Consider the following 19,880-nt stretch of genomic DNA (forward strand, 5'->3'; position numbering starts at 1 on the left):
TCAGCTCCTTTTATAAAACTTTGTTTTAAAGACAAAACTCACATTATAATTAATGGGAGAGAGTTTAGATTTAGTTCAATGACAATTTGTATTGTTGGGAAGCACTGTCAGAAAATTTCACACAGAAGAGCTCTAAATGTGAATTATCCAATGTTTTCAGACAATACACCTATCACCAAACCAAGGATGCAATCCTGCAAATTTTTATTCATATGATTAGGCAGTCACTAAATCCATGATGCCAGCTGCATTGCTGGAAATTTGCATTTTTTACTAAAAAGTCTGAAAACCTCAGGCGTTATAGCTCCAGAACTCTGAGAAGGCAATTGTTCATTTTCCTAACTTCATTAAGACTTTACCCCATATAGAATGAATGCTAAAAATTTTCACGAGTACAAAAACACATCACTCACCATTGTGTTTAGATAACGCAGAGAAATATATTAAGATCTGAGCTCAGACTCCCTGCATCTCTTAGGCACAAAGGCCTCGATTTTTACAGGTGTTTAGGCATTGCTGCCCTCAGCATCGCAATTGATTTAGGAGTCTATGACATTCCAGGGTGCAATCCAGACCAGTGAGGTCTTGTGTCACTCCTGCCCTGCAACTTTGGGTCCCTCACAATGCTTTGCTGCTGTAGGTCCCACCTGGGCTGCTCACAAACAGCCTGCAGGTCATATTCCAATGTCTGCGTACAGCTACAACCCTGGTCCAGCAACTCCGACCCCAGCAGCCTGTCAGTAAACACCAGCCACACTTTGGCTTCCAGCAGCGTTTGGTTACTACTTGCAGGGTGACCCCAAACACACTCCCAGGCCTGAACTTCTCCCCAAAACATGTGTTCTACACTGTCCAGCCCTCTCCCGAACAGTCCAGATATATTAAGTCAGTTGTCCCTCTGAGGTGATCAATATCTTAAACTGAGTTACCCAAACAATTCACAACACTGGATTAGTAAATTAAAGAATAAAACAAGTTTATTCAACTACAAGGAGACAGGTTTTAAGTGAGTACAAGGCATTAAAGTCAGAAATGGTTACAAGAGAAATAAACATAAAACGCTTTATAAAACTTAAATTAGACTTGGTACAAGGTGACATTCTTACCCCACAGGTTCCCAGCAAACCTGCTGACCAAGTTTCAGGTCAGAATCTGTTCCCAAAGTCCACAGGCTGATTCTTTTGTTGTCTTAGGTGAAGGAGAGAGAAATGGAGAGGGAGAGACAACTTGCCCCTCATTTTTATAGTTCAGTCACCCTTTAAAATGTATTTTCCTGTGGGTTACCCCTAGATAAAGTTCCTTCCAGCTGTGAGGATGGAGACATGGGGTCTCATTGTGAAAGAGGTTTCATGCTGTTTGCTAAAATGCAGATTTATCTTGTCTCCCTCTTACTGTTTCAAGGAGCCAGTTTACTACTTATATGTAAATTGAGGTACACACACATTCCTTTGTTTAAGACCTGCTTGACTAGTCCTGACTAATTAGGGCTACATGGGTTTGAACATGTGCTACCAACACAACTAATGGGGAATTCATAACTTTACATATAATGTTGCTACACGCATTTCATCATGATATTATTTACCAGTGAGTTATTAGTTTTCAAATGATGCCTCACGAGGCATATTTTGCAAAGATTATTACGATGTAAGGTCTGAATACAGGGGTGCATTCCCTCACAGAGTCTAAATCTCGTTTTTGACTGTCAATGGAATTTAGACTCCTAAATAACTAAATCCCTTTTGAAAAGGAGACTTAGGCTTTAAAATAGCTTTAAAAACCTGAGCCTAGAGCATTAGTTAAAAATGCTAAGCCTTAAAACAAAATATATTGATCCTGCTATTCAAAAGTTGTTACTTTAGTGTAACTGCCAAAGTGATCAATGACACAGTAATGTAAAGTCTAATGTATCAAAGAATACTCAGATAGCATCAGTCATCTATTGACTTTTGATACAATCCAGAGCTATTGCATTAGTTTTCAGTTTGTGGATATGCACACAGATATTGTTGGAATATACAGCAAAAGACTGACCTAAACACAACATTTTTGAAATAAAAAAGGCTTCATTTCGATTTAGTTCCAGGCTGAGAATGTATATGCAGGATTTCACCATGAGTAAAATGTGTATGGTAAAATTTTAAAGTCTTGACAAATTAGCCTCTGCTATGATTTACAAAATTCACTCTACATAGAAATATAACAAGTTCCCCTGTTCAATGTTTCTTTATTCTTTTTTGTTTTAGATTTATACATTTTAAAGAGGCCAACCTAGGCTCTAAGAACTTTTGCCATAAATTAAGAAGTCACAAATTAAACCAGCAGATGCTCATTGTCCCCAAACCAGAAGGAATCTGACAAGAGGGAGAATCAAAATCCACTAAATCAATACCCATCCCACGCCTCTCCTTCAACAAAAGCATGGGTAAATAGATGGGCCTGGTAGAATGCTCTGAAGTTCACTAGGTTTGGTCTATTTCCAACCAAGGGGAAGTAGGGTCTAAACAAGGCTATATTTAAGGCAAGTATGCGAAGATGCTACTGCAATGATGATGCTACAATGACTTTTCCCATTTCCTCTAACCAATTTGATTCCACTAATTACATGGCTGCCACTCTGACCCCGGGAAACAGTTGAAAAAAGTTGCTGTGGACCATTTCCAAGACCAACAATTCCTCCCTAGATCTTTCCCAAGTCAGGCTTCAGAGCAGGATAGAGAATAGAGATTGTTCAGCACAGCCAGGAATATCGGATCCAAATGATAAAGAGAGATATTTTGTATTTCTTGACGCACAGAAGACAGTCAATGTAAAATGCAAAATAATGTTGCAGGAGATTTCCTAATCAGTTAATGTATCCTTACATATGGAGAACAATGGCTTAGACAATAAAGGAAAATTTATCCTAGGACTTACCTGTGCATATTCTCTCTCAATTGCAGCTTTCTTCTGACTGAATGTCCTACAAAAAACAGGGGGGGAAGTCCATTAACACACACAGCCATATACTATAAATGCAATAATTAAAAAGGGGTTTTATATAACTTCAGTTCAAATGCACCATCAGGCAGCCTTTATAGCCAAGAGAAGAGCAAAAAAAGAGCTGAACTGTTTGACAATTGTGCATTAACTGCCTAGCAACCACTTCCATGTGGACACCATAGATTAAGAGCTCCTTCCCTCAAGCTCCAGTTACTTCATTAAAGTCTCTTCAGCTTTACCTTGGTTTATCCGAGAACAAAATTTGGCCTTCACGCATCTAAACTTTTTTTTTTTGGAAAGTCATCTCTCCCTGACTGCATCTGAACATACTAGGCTAATTGTTCCAGATGCAGGACTCATCTCACTTTCATGCATCATCTTCACTCAGGAATGTCCTGATTTAGCAATCGGTGTAGCTACATCAGCGTGGACCCACTTAGCTCAACTAGTTTAAACCCCTATATGCCTTTCTATGCTTAGGGGTCAGTAGTGGTACAGCTATACCAATTGCTTGCCACAGACTATTGAACTAAGGCTAGTCCTCAGTGTAAGTGAATGCCAAGTATTACTGATTTTAGAGATGGGTAAAACAACAAAAGAACAGGAGAAGACTCAGTATATTTCAACACAAGCTCGATATATTATCCCATGGTTTACACCAAGGCATTGTGGGCCAAATTGTGCTCTTTGGGTGTCAGTATAAATAAATAAGTTTACACCAATATATCAGCAGAATTTGGTACTGTGACTTTATTCAATCATGTTCTGGCAAAAATGGGATTTGCAAAGCTTTCAATATACTTCTGAATTATAAGGTCCAAGTCTGAAGCAATCTTGCTGTAGAATAAAAACAGATTATGCTACCCCCTTTCCCTCTAAATACAATAGGTTTCTGTACTCCGTAGCACTAGGAGAACCAAACTACAGCAGCACAAAGAAAAGGAAGAATGGTTGAACCATAGCTAACCCTCCTCAGATTTAGAACTCTCTAGGTGTACCAAGACTCCTAGTAGTGCTCTGATAGTTTAAGTCATTTTCTTTTTACACTCAAGCAGCCAAGCAATAGGATATTCCTTGGTCTGCATTTCCAGATATTTAAAACCACATTTTTCTACTAAGATTAATAATACACTATGCACAAAACATTTGACTTTACTTCTATTTAAACAGACTGAACAATAATTATGGGGACAAGCTAGAAATTAATGTAAATACAGTAGACACTTGTTTGCAGCAACACCTTGTAAGAGCAACAGCCTCTTACGAGCAACATTTCCCCTGGGAACACTTTCCCTACTGTGAGTTATCGACACTCCCCATAACAGCAAAGTTGGTTAGGAGCAACATAGCAAAAGAGCACCAATATGTTTCTACTAATAAGCATCTACTGTATCCTGTAATAACATCCTATAAAGTTCAAATTTGAATATAAAAACAGAATAAGCACCAATGATGCTTTCTATTCCTGCCCACTCCTCTATTAAGCCCATAATGCACACTATTAGAGGTTCCATATTTCAGATAAGATGTAAAACATAAGTCCTGGCCAATTGTAGTCATTAAAGATTCCATGCAACTCTTTTCAAAGTAAGGATTTTATTAGCTCTGAGGGCTTGGCCATATTCCAACTCTGGTTATCACACCCTGTCTACCTACATTTCCCTGGCAGTTTCAGCTGCATATAATTGACTCCATTTCAGAACTAGGTGAAATCATCCCTGCATATTGTTTATAAAGTTGTTTAGGATCCTTCTGGAAGAAAGATGCTACATAGTACATGTAAGGTATTGTTATCACAGAATATCAGGGTTGGAAGGGACCTCAGCAGGTCATCTAGTCCAACCCTCTGCCCAAGACAGATTTTTCCCTAAATGGCCCCCTCAAGGATTGAACTCACAACCCTGAGTTTAGCACAATTTACAGAGTGATTATATTTTTGAGTTTGTTTTGCGTTTCAGTAGAGTTAGTGGGAAAAGAGTAAGTATCTGAGATTGTTCTTTAAAGACGATGTTCTCAAATTTTTCAAGAGCAAAGAACTTCTGCTAGGAAACAAAGCAGACTGACTGACAAAGTATTTGATGTCTTCCTACCTTGACAAACCTGACAATTTCCATGTATACACTTGTATAATGTCAAGGGTTTTATTTTTAACCTAGCCTCTATTCAAGATGGAAGTTTATGTGCACTTACATTCTACGAGAGACTATTTAATATTATGTTAATAAAACCTATTTCAACACTGTGAGAAAAATCTTGAAAGAAAACAAGCTAGTTCCCCTGCAAAAAGATAAATGTATTGTGTAGTTTTAAAAAAACGGAGATGCATTTACAATTACTATTTTTATGCACAGAGCTACACAGAGGTTTTTGTGGGGCCCAGGGTAAAATCTGAAATTAAAGTACTTCACTCCCCCTCCTCTCCACAACCTTCCAAAAAATTTAACCCTGAGAGGCGGCTGGAGAGGGCATGTACTGGAGCACAAGCCCACACTGCACTCACCCCACGTGGCAGAGCCACCTGGTTTTGGATCAGCAGCCCCTCAATTGTGACAGCAGGGCTGCTGGGCCAAATTTCAATGAGTGGCATTGCAACCCGGCATGTGGGGGTCCTCTCCAATGGAGGCCCAGAGCAAACTGTCCCTTTCCCCCTGCCCTGTTTATGCATTTATCAAGTAATTGTTACAAAGGAAAGAAAGTAGGTTAGAGTTGAGAGCATATTTTAAAAAATTTATTTCAATTGCTTATTTCTAGATAGTGATTCCTATCTGCAATAGACTTATCAAGTAAAGCTTAACTCTGTCTTACAAACAGTAACTCTTGAAGTATGCTTACTTCTGACCATAGTCCCATAAACATTAATAGGATTATATGCAGAAGCAAGCATACACATGAGTACCTATTTCAAGATGAGGCCCTACATTTGTCAGAAATAAGCCTAGTATAAATTAATACATTCAAAATTCCTGAACATAAAATAACAGGATTATTAGCACACCTGAATTCAGTAGATACATGGGAGCTATGTATCACAGAGTTGTGAACACTTGCGATTTTATTGCAAGTTTGATATTTGCCCCAACTGATGGAATTATGTTATTGTGTACAAATCTCATCTTTCACTTTTTTAAAAAGTAGTTTCAAGCCTTCACGGTTAAGAAGAAAAGTATGAAAACTGCCTTTTGATTTTTGAAGATTTCAAATTAAATAAAAGAACTCAACATTTATTCTTTTTATAATTCCCATGATCTTTAAGTTAGTCTCATACTTTGAGATCTGACTCATGATTTTTGAATGCTTGGGATTAGCAATACTTGGAGAGTTCCTGCATTTTATTTTAGTCTATTTAACTTAACTTTAGTAACTGCCTCTTATATTCATTTTCAGAGCAAAATGATATTAACAACTATCATTACAAGAAACAAAAAGTGAAATATTATATTATTAATCTAATTTATTGACACCAATTAAGTAACAGTGAATGTTTGACAGCAGTGACTGTAGCACTGGCACCTAAAATCCACCTAAAAATCAATTACAGTAATAATTAAAACAAATGAACTACTACTTAAACATTAAGAGCCCTGAGATTATTCTTCCCCCAAAACCAAAGCCTGCAGCATTGCAAAGTTAATACAGGTATAGATCTGTGCACACTCTCCAATGGATACATAAAGAGCCGCTACACTTCCACCAAAAAAGTGAGTGATTTGTATGTGATTGAGTACTTGGGAAAACAACAGGGGAGAGGGAAATTACTGCTGTCCTCCCCACCCGCCCTCCAAAATGTACTCCTTTCCTTCTAGGTTTCACCTTGCACACACCTATCCTTATACACGTCTCATGAGCCTACTGACATTTTTAATTTACTTATTTATAAAGATAAAAAACACAGTACAAAAATAACTGAGAAGGAGGGAGAGTTGGTTTTTACTCTATTCTACATTACCTCATTATTTTACTCATTATCATATACATTATTTTGCCTCCCTGATAACATTTAAATAATATCTCCTCAATATTAAAACAAACATCTATCTTTTTTCTTTTGATATTTTTTAATAATGGAATCCACCTCAAGGGTAATAAAGCTACAACAGTAACTATTACTCTCCTCTTGCAATACTACTAGACCTATGGTTTTATTTACCAAATTTGACCACCACCTGCCAATTGAAAGTCAAGTTCCAGAAATGTGAAGACAGCTGTTGTGTATTTCAAGTTCCTTACATCAGACATTAATTTAAAGTAATGGCTGCTATGCTGTATTAAGGTTTATTTTTACATTTTTGTTGCAGATCAGATGAATAGTATTAAGCAAGGAGCTGGATCAGTGGAGAATGTTGTGTCAAGAAGCGTCTCCAGAGCCCTTGCTTCCCAGACAAGAAAGATGGAAGGAAAACATTCAGAAGGTGGCTCTAGAATTATATTGTTGCAACAGCATTACCAGAGTATCAGTCAAGCCAGTGAACCTCCTCTAGTGTTACAATCTAATAACATTACATTTTTAAGGCTCTAGATCCACAATAAATATGGAATTGTTCACATTTTAAAATGATTAGGCTGTATCATAACAGACAGTTAAGGAATACTGTAATTGATGTCACCTGATCACATAATACATGAGGATGTGTTTCTTTCACAAACAGATTGCATACTGGAAAACAAAGCTGAAATAGTTATACTATAAGCGCTGATCTCAACTACACTGGTAATGTTTCATAATGGAAGTTCAAATATATCTAAGCATGTCTACTAAACTGTTAATTTATCTGAATGCAGAAAAAATAAACGTACATAGTAAATATGTGGTCACGCTCCTTCACATATAAATCTGTGTTAAAATACACAGAGACAAATTTATATCTGCTATAAGTGACTGCATCTCCCATGGAAGTCTGGACAAATTCAGAAGTGAGCTAAGCAATAGTGTAAGCTACATGTGGAAATTAAGGCCTGTGAACGCATTTGCAAGATCAGGGCCTATGCTGGTAGAAAACAGATGCATCTTAACTAGCAAAGTAGTGTAACTTTCACTAAATTAGCATTCAGTGAGTGTGCTAAACAAATACAGCTTAATTCTCATCTACACTACAGAGCCTTAGCCAGTATAGCTGTCAGCACAGTTATGCTGGCAGAGCCCCCTAGCGTAGATGCAGCAGAAGCCAACACACCGTCAGCATACGTGCATCTACACTAGGGTTTTTGCCAGCACATCTATATCTGTAGGGGGTGTGATTTTTTTCCACACTCTTAGCTGGCACAGCTATATAAGCAAAACTTTATAGTGTAGACCAGGCCTTCAACACTGACAAGATAGAAAGGGTTAGAGGTTACAACAAGCAAAGCAACTAACAGGAGGACGTAAGTGAGGAGAGAGGCCTGCTCTTTCCATTCCCTCACCAGGTAGATTATACTCAGTTTGCAGAGTTATTCCTTTTCTGGCCAGTTTACCACCTCACATGAAACTTGCTCATTTATGCTACGCCTACATCCCCTCTTGAAAGAATGCAAAAGCCAAGCTATAAGAGAGTTGCTAAGTAAATCACAGGTATAACAAGACTTTAAGGTTATTTATTAAGCCAATTTATGAATTTGCTGGCTTTAAAGTGTTTAATATTTTGTTTCTTTTTAAGTAACAAAATGTTGTACTAAAATCAATTTTGGAAGTTACATATATACAAATTGCTAAATATTAAACGGAATATTCCTTCAACTGTATATAAATTAAAGTATTTAAAAATTAACATAAAACGAGAATTTCCAGAGTCACACAGTAAAAAAACAACCTATGATTAAATATCTCCAATACAGTAGGCAACAAAATAACATGGTCCTTCTGGTCTTGTTTCTGTAGTTTGTGATTTCCTGCAGGATATTGTGAGAACCTGCTTTATCTACAGAACTCAGGGGAAATCTTTTCACGTAGAACAGTATAAATTCCTGCAATTTATACTATTTTTTCAGCAATTACTCAACATGATATAACTTGTGTTGTGCAATTATGCAAGCACTAGAAGGGCAATGTGTAATTTTATTAACATGATTATCTTTTAAACACAAGTGTATTAAGCATTTCACAAAACACACCTGGCATTTTTGGATATTATCGGAGACACCCCACAAATGCTGGAAATAGCAAGAAACAGCACGTGCAGCAGGCCAAGCACTGAAGCCGCTGGAGCTCACCAGAGCATCAGGGCATGGAGCCGCAGTACTTCCAACACTATCATCTGATGGGAGAAAAGAAAAATGTCTTCCCCTGGATCCAAGGGGTTGATGAGTAGAAAGAGCATGATCCACCACTGCTCAGATTACCCTTGAAGGTCTCTTTTCTCTCTGTTTCCTGGGGTTTTTGCCTCCCCAGTTTGACATTGTCCTGCATTGTAGTAGAGGCAAAAGAATTAGGCCAATGTCATTTTCACTCTCCTAAAGCTGCAGCCTGCTCCACAGCCCACTAAAGTCAAATTAAAAGACTCCCAGTGATTTGCATGGGTATTGGATTGGACCCCTATTTGTGGAAAGATTATGCAGCAGGAACATTTCAGTCACAATTGTTTTCCACAAGTGGTGGGAGGTAGAGGAAAAACAAAGCAGAGATAGGTAAACAGGGAGAGAAGAGAGTTTTAAAAAAAGTAATTTCAGGGAAGCCGTAGACTGGACTTGAAGCATTAAAACTATTCAGAGACGACTCCTTTGGTGTTGTTCGGCAGATCATGAAGGTTAGCTGAAATTAAACTTGGCACATCTGCTTGCACATCCTATTTTCATTACCTCTCAGTCTCAAATTCACAAATGATCTCTCCTGCTACTTCTTTTGAAATGTAAAGCAAGGGTAACTGAAATTCAATACAGTATTGGTCTGGTGTAAGGTTTTAGAAGGTTACTGCAAGAAAACAATGCAAAAAGCAACAAACAGACCAGTTCCTAACAAACATTTCAAAAGGAACCAGCTGAGCAACCAACTGAAATATAAAAGCATGTCCAGAAAAATTAAAGGGAAGTAGCAACAGCAGCAGCAACCTTATGTCACATTTCCTCTTATTTTAATCTTGCAAAACTAAATTTATGGGAACAGGCACAAGATCCATTTGCCCACCATGACCATGATACTGATCAAGAATAAGCACTTGTGCATCAAAAAACTCATCTGGGACAAACATTTAAGCAGAATTTTGCAAGGATGCTCTAGTCTTATGACGCTAGAGAATGGGCATTTACATTTAGTATGGCTACACTTCAAGTTTCCCATTGTTTCATTACCCATCAGTCCAGGGGTCGGCAACCTTTCAGAAGTGGTGTGCCGAGTCTTCATTTATTCACTCTAATTTAAGGTTTCGCGTGCCAGTAATACATTTTAACGTTTTTAGAAGGTCTCTTTCTATAAGTCAAATATATAACTAAACTATTGTTGTATGTAAAATAAATAAGGTTTTTAAAATGTTTAAGAAGCTTCATTTAAAATTAAATTAAAATGCAGAGCCCTCCGGACAGGTGGCCAGGACCCAGGCAGTGTGAGTGCCGCTGAAAATCAGCTCACGTGCCGCATTCGGCACGTGTGCCATAGGTTGCCTACCCCTGCATCAGTCCAACTCCACATTAAATAAGCTATTATTAAAAAGATGTATTACATTTACAGACATTAGTTTAATGTTTCTGTATGGCTTTGTGTGTAATTATTGGCACAGGGACAGAAAAGCATGGTGTATGTTACAAATGTCATCAATAGGGCTTGAAAAACCCACATGCAGTCTCCCCGCTAGCAAGCGGGGGGGGGGGGGGGGGAGAACTTCCCCTGTCCAGCATGCAGGCTGAGGAACACACAGGGGTGAGGTAACACAGACCCTTCCTCCTTGCAGCAGCCTGAAGATTCTGGAGGAAGGCTAATGGAGCAGAGATCCTTCCCCCATTCAACAACCAGGATGCCCCAAAGGGCAGAAAGTTGTTCTTTTCCAGAAGCTAGAGAGGGATGAAGCTTCAAAATTACTAGACACCTAATAACCAGAAGATATGAAAGATGGAGCCCCCAAACAGGGTGCAGGACAGCGCCCCGGAAGAAATTCCAACATTCTCCAATCACACCAACTCAAAGTCATGAGGAGCCTGGGTTTTTAACAGAGTACAACCCACTGGATAGTTGGATTACTCCTCTGATTACACATCTGGTAAATATTTCAAAACCTGGTCATGCACACAACATAAAGGGAAATGAAAGATACATATGAAAGCCAGAATGCCCTCACTAAGTTGTACCTTAGACTAAAACACTAATGCTCTTGCAAAAACAACACCATAAGAACTTTAAAGGTCACAAGTGATCAGAACTCAGTTTCATTTTCCACACTGTATCTTAGCTTAATCATAGGACTGGAACAGACTTCAAGAAGTCATCTAATCTAGTCCCCTGCACTCAGGGCAGGACTAAGTATTATCTAGACCACCCCTGACAGGCGTTTGTCTAATCTGCTCTTAAAAATCTCCAATGATGGAGATTGCACAACCTCCCTAGGCAATTTATTCCAGTGCTTAACCACCCTGACAGTTAGGAAGTTTTTCCTAATGTCCAATTTAAACCTCCCTTGCTGCAAATTTAAGCCCATTGCTTTTTGTCCTATCCTCCGAGGTTAAGGAGAACAATTTTTCTCCCTCCTCCTTCTCCCTCCTCCTTTTATGTACTTGAAAACTCGCATGTCCCCCCTCAATCTTCTCTTCTCCAGACAAAATAAACCCAATTTTTTCAATCTTCCCTCATATGTCATGGTTTCTAGACCTTTAGTCATTTTTGTTAATCTTCACTAGACTTTCTCCAATTTGTCCACATCTGTCCTAAAACATGGTGCCCACAACTGGACACAATACTCCAGTTGAGGCCTAATCAGCGCGGAGTAGAAAGGAAGAATAATTTCTTGTGTCTTGCTTACAACACTCCTGCTAATACATCCCAGAATGATGTTTGATTTTTTGCAACAGTGTTACACTGTTGACTCATATTTATCTTGTGATCCACTATGACCCCCAGATCCCTTTCTGCAGCACTCCTTCCTAGGCAGTCATTTCCCATGTTGTATGTGTGCACTGATTGTTCCTTCCTAAGTGGAGTACAGCACTTTGCATTTGTCCTTATTGAATTTCATCCTATTTACTTCAGACCATTTCTTCAGTTTGCCCAGATCATTTTGAATTTTAATCCTATCCTCGAAAGCACTTGCAACCCCTCCCAGCTTGGTATCGTCTGCAAACTTTCTAAGTGTACTCTCTATCCCATTATCTAAATCACTGATGAATATATTGAACAGAACCAGACCCAGAACTGAATCCTGCGGTACCCCACTCGATATGCCCTTCCAGCTTGACTGTGAATCACTGATAACTAGTCTCTGGAAACAGTTTTCCAACCAGTTATGCACCCACCTTATAGTAGCTCCATCTTGGTTGTATTTCCCTAGCTTGTTTATGAGAAGGTCATGCGAGAGACAGTATCAAAAGCCTTACTAGAGTCGAGATGAGGCACTGATTCAACAACAAGAAGGAAAAAAAAGTGCCACATACTGAATTATAGTAAATTAAAATATTTGAGGCATTAGGACAATAAAAATATAGAGCTCCATATAGAGTATTGTGTTTAATGACTGCAGAGGTCTTTTCCAACTCCATCATCTGATTCTATAAAAGTGTTTCAATATGGTACATTGTTGCCCTACAACCATATTTGCTTAAGAGTATAAATAATTGCCAACTTTCATTGCAAGAAACACGCATGTTTGTTATTCAGTATTACCTACCCTATAATTATATGCTAAATTTGAGGGACACCATCAGCATTAAAACAACATCTCTGTCTCAAGATTCTGCACCTACTATTGTTATAAGTAACATCTAAGATTACAATTGTTGAAAGATACTCTGGAAAAAATTGTTTATTGCTTTGCACATTTGACGCACTGGGTGCATACTTTCACAGTTTGGTTTTGTTGATGGTCAGTTAAGCTTCCTGTCTCTCATATTAGCAGGAAGACACTGCCCATGCACTTCTGAGGGGAGCTCACATGCACACTCACCCTCAGTCCTGCAAGAAGACCTATACCACTAGCAGTTACAGCAAAACAAACTAAGAGACAGCAAGAAGGCAAACATGCATGGAGAGGAGAGAGAAGAAGTGGGACGAACATGTTTGATGGTGCTATCGTCTGGCCCACACAAAAACCCTTAAAAAAATGAAAGTTGGTTTGGAAGAAAACATTTACATTTCCTTTTAAAATAAATTTTCAGGTAAATAAAGTGTGCTGTATAAGAAATTTTACGTTTAGATTAGTAGATTTCAAAAACTATCTTGGTAGTGGTTCCTTTTATCAGCTTCAAAAGCTGGAAAATCCCACTTAGTAATATAGCGATCTTTAAATATACATTGTAATTTTAAAATACATTGTAATTAAGCACAGCTTTACATTATAACATGCAGTACAGCCTTATCATAACTTTAACGCAACAGTTATAGATTTTTTTCTTCTTCTTAATTGCTAAAAGCTTAACTGTTGCTACTTTTAAACTTTCATGATTCTTTTCCATTTTTAAAAGAAAAATAGGAAAAATTTTAATTGCAATATTCTAAATACCTTTCCTGAGGATTTTTACCTCATGTATACTTTTAAAGTATCCATTTGTATTTTAATTCTTTAAATGGGTCTTGAAAAATCCACTTTTCTCTGACAAGAGGATGCTTGTCCTGCCAGATGAGAAGATGTATATACCAATTTCTGCAGAATTTAACCCTTCTTTAGAAAACAAATTTCTACCTCTTGAGTGCAAAGACAACCTTCCAAACATGAAGAAATACAGTGCCGTTTCCCAAGTCTGCATTCAGCTTCAGTGCCACTGCTGCTGCTCAGTTTCCTCAAGCCTCAGCAGTATGAAGTTAAGACAAGTCAGTTTCCACTGCTGTTATTCAGAACTGTGGGCAGCAATGAAATTGTCAAAAATCATGTCAATTTCACTCTGCTAAAACTGAGGAAAGCTATGAGATGCAACAAAGAAGGCAGGCCCTATTTTGTTTCATGAGAAGAACCCACCCTCCCAACCCACCCTCAAAAATGGCTGAGAGAAAGTTAAAGTTGAAGAGATCCTCCCACCTTATCACAGAGAAAAGGTTTGGGGAGGGAGAGAGTAGTGGCAACAGTATCATGCACTGGGCAAAGCTAGGATACTGGGGACGGAAGGAGAGAATACCTTTAACCTTTCCAGAAGCTAGATGAGAAAGTGGAGACTTCAGACCTGAGGAACCCACTAGCTAAAGGCAGATACAAATACCAAAAAAACCCCAAAAAACCAAAAAAACCCACCACCACCACATTCCATGGAGAGTAGTCTGGATGGAATCCCAGCAGCAGATGGGAAGTACTGGGCTTCTCATGGGGGCACTCATTGGTGGGCCACCCCATTCATCTTTTGTGTCTACATCTGACCAGCAGTTTAATACTCTGGGCAAGCACCAAAATATGCCTGGCACATTTTTCAAGCCCTGCTTTTAACACATGTACTGTTTTACTATCTCCCATATAATTATATATGATGATCTTATGACCATTTATATAAATTAGTTAGCTGTTGTGACAGTATAAAAGTTATTACAGATTGATTATTTAGGCCACATATCTTGCTATTTTTGGAATATCTATAGGTACAATAAAATATTGCAAAATATACCAATATTTTCATAAAACATTGTCCCCCACACAGTAGAAGGTCATGACTTTTTTCCTTTTTTTAACATGCAAGACTTACAAACCCCTTTCTGGATCCTGATACTGCAACAATGACATTTTAAGTTCAATATTAATATCACAAGAGAAAATCTTGCTACCTCTTGTCTACTCATTTGTGTAACATGATAGCATTTACATGACTCTCACATGCGTCTGACGAAGTGGGTCTTCACCCATGAGAGCTTATGCTCCAATAAGTCTGTTAGTCTATAAGGTGCCACAGGACTCTTTGTTGCTTTTTACATGACTCTCACAGTCCGCTTTAGACCTGAAAGGACAATACCACAACTAAAAGCTTCTAATGTGCTTCCCCTTCCTACAGCTAAAGGCTGCTGCTATACAATAGTTTTGCTAAACTTTGCTATGTGTTTTCCTGTAATTAGCTACTGGACATTCAATCAAGATGAAGCATTTTAACTCAAAGATAATCCACCTAATTAAAAGAAAGTTGACCTGTTGAGTGGAGAGTGTGATGGAAGGAGTTCCTACCATATGGAAACAAACTTGTTCACTCTACTCTGTTCCTAGGTTAAATCAGATCTTCAGTTATGTAGCAAAGGTCTTCTCTACATCTTAGAGCCCAAGTTTGTAGATGTATGTTTACGTTAAAACTACTATGCAACACCCTCTAGCCCTGCTTGTTGGCCAGTTAGGCAGCTTGCCTTGCCACCATCACCTACACTAAAGGCCACCTGAACCTGATACCAGGTGAAGTCTATGTTATGATTTCATGACAAAAATCTTCTCAAGTTCCTGGCATTTCTCCTAGGATCTGAAATGGACCACACTGGAAGCCTTTCCCCACAACTCTACCTGAACATAGCCATGAGATTTGATAGTTCCATAACTCACAAGGTATCAGATACAGGAGGATATAAAGTTTACCAAATTCAATTCAATGGCATGGCTTTGGATTCTGGGGTACAGTACCATGAGTGCAGTCAGTCTTCTCTTGAGCCATAGCAGCCTTAACCACCAGGCTCACATGGTAAGGGTGGGAGATGTAGCTGGTGGCATCCTCAAGAACCTTGTATTTCTTTTCCACTTTCTTCAGGACAGCTATTTAAGAAATCTTCCATGTTTTTTTCATCATTCTGTCCAAAATAGGGTGCCAAGACCTTACTGGACATTTGCTCTATGGTGGCCCTCGCAGATTCCCGGACCTGCTGCAACTCAAAACTAGCTGTATTGGACATCTTTGCAAGAAAATGGGGAACGGTAGGATCATCTGCTCAGAAGGCGTTGCCCTAATGCTCTTCTGCAGTGGATAAGTATTTGATACTGGGATAGTGTCAGCTCAAATAGCAGCTCTCATCACCCCATTCTCCTCCTGGCCCCATTAAAATGGATGGAAAGATCCAGATGATTTGGGGAAAGAGTGTGGGAATATTGGAAAAATGTCATTACGCATCAGCTTGGCATCTGATATGTGTGTCATCATGTATCAGCTGGGTTCTGCCAAAGAAATCCTTCTTAATAGGTGACTACAGGAAGGGTTTCTAAATGGGAATGGAAAGATTAATTATATGCATAGGCTCCAAAGAAATTAAAACTCCTGAAGAAGTCAGAAACAAGCCTGAACGTGACCTTGAGCCATGCTCTCAAGAGACTCATTAGGTGTAGCTATGTCTAGAACCAGTGAATAACCTTACTGATCATTGCCTCACTCTTCTCAGACAAAGACTTTGTTGTTCTGAACTGGACGCAGAGGTAATTAAACCACAGAGGGTTAACACTCTAAGGGGGAATAAGTGGCAACTGTCTTAGAAGAAGCCAAAACTTCTCAATTGCTTCACTATGAAACATGACGGTCAATGAATACGGTTTTAGAGAGACAAGGTGGGTGAGGTAATATCTTTTATTGGACCAATTTCTGTTGGTGAGAGCGAAGCTTACATAGAGCTCTTCTCTGTAAGCTCGAAAGCTTGTCTCTCTCTCGCCAACAGAAGTTGATCCAATAAAAGATATGACGTCCCCCAGCTTGTCGTGGCTACAACACTGCCTACAATGACCAGGGTTACAACTTGAAACTTTTTTTCAACATTTTTTTCAGATGGAAACTCTTGTTAATCCAAGACATTTTTCTGGTTAAGAGGTGGAAGGGATTCAGAGCATCAGGGACACCAATTGCTTCTCTCTCCTCCTCCAGGCAGTAGTAGTAGCCCAATGAACTGACTAAAAGCAGCACAAGACTGATCGTTAAAAATGGATGGTGCAAGAAAAATAGCCAAAAGACTGTGCTTTTGTATTGTCTGATGAAACAAACCTCAATTTTGTGGCAGAATAAATTCTGGGAACCAAAAGCACTAATTCTATTTACACAAAAAAGTTACTAAAAAGAAAGCAAAGTACATTTAGGACCTTGCTTCAGCCACAAAATCCCGAGTCATCCTTAATCAAGTCAGTCATCTATAGGTCTTTAGCTACAAAGGTGATACAAAATGACCCTCTATTCTGAAGCCCTGTGATACCTGTCTGCATCAGAAGTTACATCTAGCCATCAAATGAATTTAGGGCAGTTTCACGCCAATTCTGAATTTCATGGATTTTGGAGGTTTTCAAACACTTCATTGTAGCATCTTCTTATGTGCAAGAATGTTTTTTAATGTTTAAATTACATTTCTTACTAAAAAGCGTAGACTTTTTAAAAAAAAAAATCTAAATCACTTCCCCACTAGTGTAGTAGTTTAACTGAAATATTTACAGCCTATCATGTAAAACTACCGTATATACTCCTTCATAAGCCGATTTTTTTTGGTAAAAAAGGGAAGCACCAGAGACGGGGGTCGGCTTATGAACGGGTATAGAGAGGGAGAGGTGGGACACAGCCCCTCCCCCCAACAGAGGAAGCAAGGAGAGGCAGCACAGCCAGCAGAGCCAGAAGGGAAGAGGCGGGGCCAGAGTCTCTCCGCTTCTGGCCACGCTGCTCTCCCCCCAGCCTCCGAAGCAGCTGCAGCTCCGGGGCTGGCAGGCTGCAGCCGTGCCGCTCGGTCCCGCCCCCCAGAGCAGGTGCCCGGCCCGGCCCAGCCCAGCCCGCTGGAACATGCTGCGGCTGCGCGACCTGGTCTGGCCCACCGGAGCAGGCTGCGGCCACGCTGCCCAGCCTGCCGGAGCAGCTCCAGCCAGGCCAGAGACATCCTCCCCTGGCCCTCCCCAGATAAGGTGGAAAGAGATGGGATGGGGAGAGTGTGGGGGCCCCGGGCTAGGGGTGGGGTCATGTGGGGGGTGGTCACAGGGGTTACTCCCCTGACTCCCAGCTTCTCCCCCCCAAAAAAAATTTTTCCCACCACTTGCTGTCCCGGCCCGTCAGGGTAAGCAGCTGGCGCACCGGGACACTTTGTTTACTTAGGTTTACCTCCATGCCTGCGGACGCTCGAGGTAAACAAACCATCTCGGCCCACCAGCGGCTTATCCTGATGGCCTGGGAGCCAAAGTTTGCTGACCCCTGAATTATAGGGTCGGCTTATGAACAGGTTATAAAACTTTTCCATTTTTACTTATCCATTTTGGGGGGGTCGGCTTATAAACAAGCCGGCTTATGATCGAGTATATACGGTAATTAAAAATTCTTTACGAACGGATATTTTCATCCAGAAAACACTTATGGGTCACTTGGAGCTGCTGCTATATAAATACTTAGGTGTTCTAACACCTGGTTATTTTTAAACGCAGAACATAAAAGTCCATCTAATAAAAAATACTCAAAGATTTAAATGCAAAATATTAGTGTATATATAGTAAACAAAAGCACAAATGCACAACTTCACAAACTGAAATTTAAAATTAATTCCTTTTGAGGTTACAGCAGCAGAAAAATGCATCCAAATTCAGTAGCTTCCCTTTCCTTGATAGTCCTATCACAAAAGTGATTAATCAATTGTCTTTGAAATTTCATTTTAAATATGCTTCCGAGTTAAGGCTTTGTCAACTGAGCTATTCTAATCCACGCTACCCTTAATACATACTATTTTCAGAAGATATAAGATCTCTTTATTATAGCTGCATGAACAATGCTCCTTTAATTAACAATACACGTGAACACAAAGGAAAAAAATATTCCAGACAACATTAAACAGCAAGCATTGTACTCCTTGTAAATCACATTACTATATAGTTAGGGATTAGAATGAGTTGCCATTAGCAACAGAGCTAAAAATCAATTCTGTTACTGTGTATCTAGAATTCTCTTAACGCCAAAAGTAGTAAATCCTTGCTGCAATTCCAGTTTCAGTCACACAGACATCAGTGTCCAGAACATGATTAGAGGGACATCATACCCAGACACAATACAACTCTAAAACAATAGACTAACAGCATTTCCTATTCAGAAAGGGGAAAAAAAGCTAACAAAGCTGCTGGTGGGAAACAAAAGCTATTAACATCAGTCCCCCTCTTTGCTGTATACAATTGCTATAATGTTAAATATTTACCAAAAACACCAAGACTTGGTTTTCCTGATTAGGATCATTTTAAGTAAGCTGAATCAGGTTTGTTTTTTAATACAAAAATAATAAACTAAGAAATAAGAAAGTGATCCAACTTAGACAAATTCAAATATAATATTTAGATCTTGCACAAAATTGATCCTTCTCATTCTCAAGGTTTGGGAGATAGAAGATTGAGAACCATAATAATCTTACTTATGAAAATGCTGACACAGAAATTCAAAGGATTTGGTCTCAGAACAGTATCACTTTACTTAACTACTCCCTGCAGAACTCAAACCAAAGTTCTTCATTAACAGAGTTTACTTGTACCCTGAATCTGTAAAGTATTTAGTGGTGGGTAGCAATATTAGAATTCTTACCTGGTTCATGTGTGTCATGTTTTAGGAATACTGGAAGTGCCATCCGGACTCTATATCATGTAGATAATGGGTTTTATTTGCTTCCATTGCCCACTTTTGGTGCAGCATCCACAGATTCATTACAATGGGTACATCAGCCTGCAGTTTGGGGGCAGAACTGGACCTGTCGGTCACTGGCAGCAGGGGAGTGCTCCGCCACCTGACCTTCCCACAAGCTGAGAATTTCCACAGCCATGACAGTTCAAATCTAATTCCTAAATTATATTATGTTTAATATTCTTTGAGGAAAAATATAATTTCTCCTACTGTAGAGCTTGGGAAATTACACCTAATAA

The 19,880-nt window shown here is 39.2% G+C and overlaps 1 protein-coding gene across 1 annotated transcript in view; it reads right to left on the reverse strand.

Moving 5' to 3' along the window:
• Window positions 1-19,880, reverse strand: part of FCHSD2 (FCH and double SH3 domains 2) — a 239,276-nt gene that overhangs the window by 178,476 nt on the left and 40,920 nt on the right. The window contains exon 3 of the mRNA XM_065421347.1: window positions 2,917-2,962. Coding sequence (XP_065277419.1) covers window positions 2,917-2,962 — 46 coding nt within the window. The remainder of the gene's footprint in view (window positions 1-2,916; window positions 2,963-19,880) is intronic.

Source organism: Emys orbicularis, chromosome 1 (assembly GCF_028017835.1).
Source record: "Emys orbicularis isolate rEmyOrb1 chromosome 1, rEmyOrb1.hap1, whole genome shotgun sequence".
Classification (NCBI taxonomy): domain Eukaryota; kingdom Metazoa; phylum Chordata; order Testudines; family Emydidae; genus Emys; species Emys orbicularis.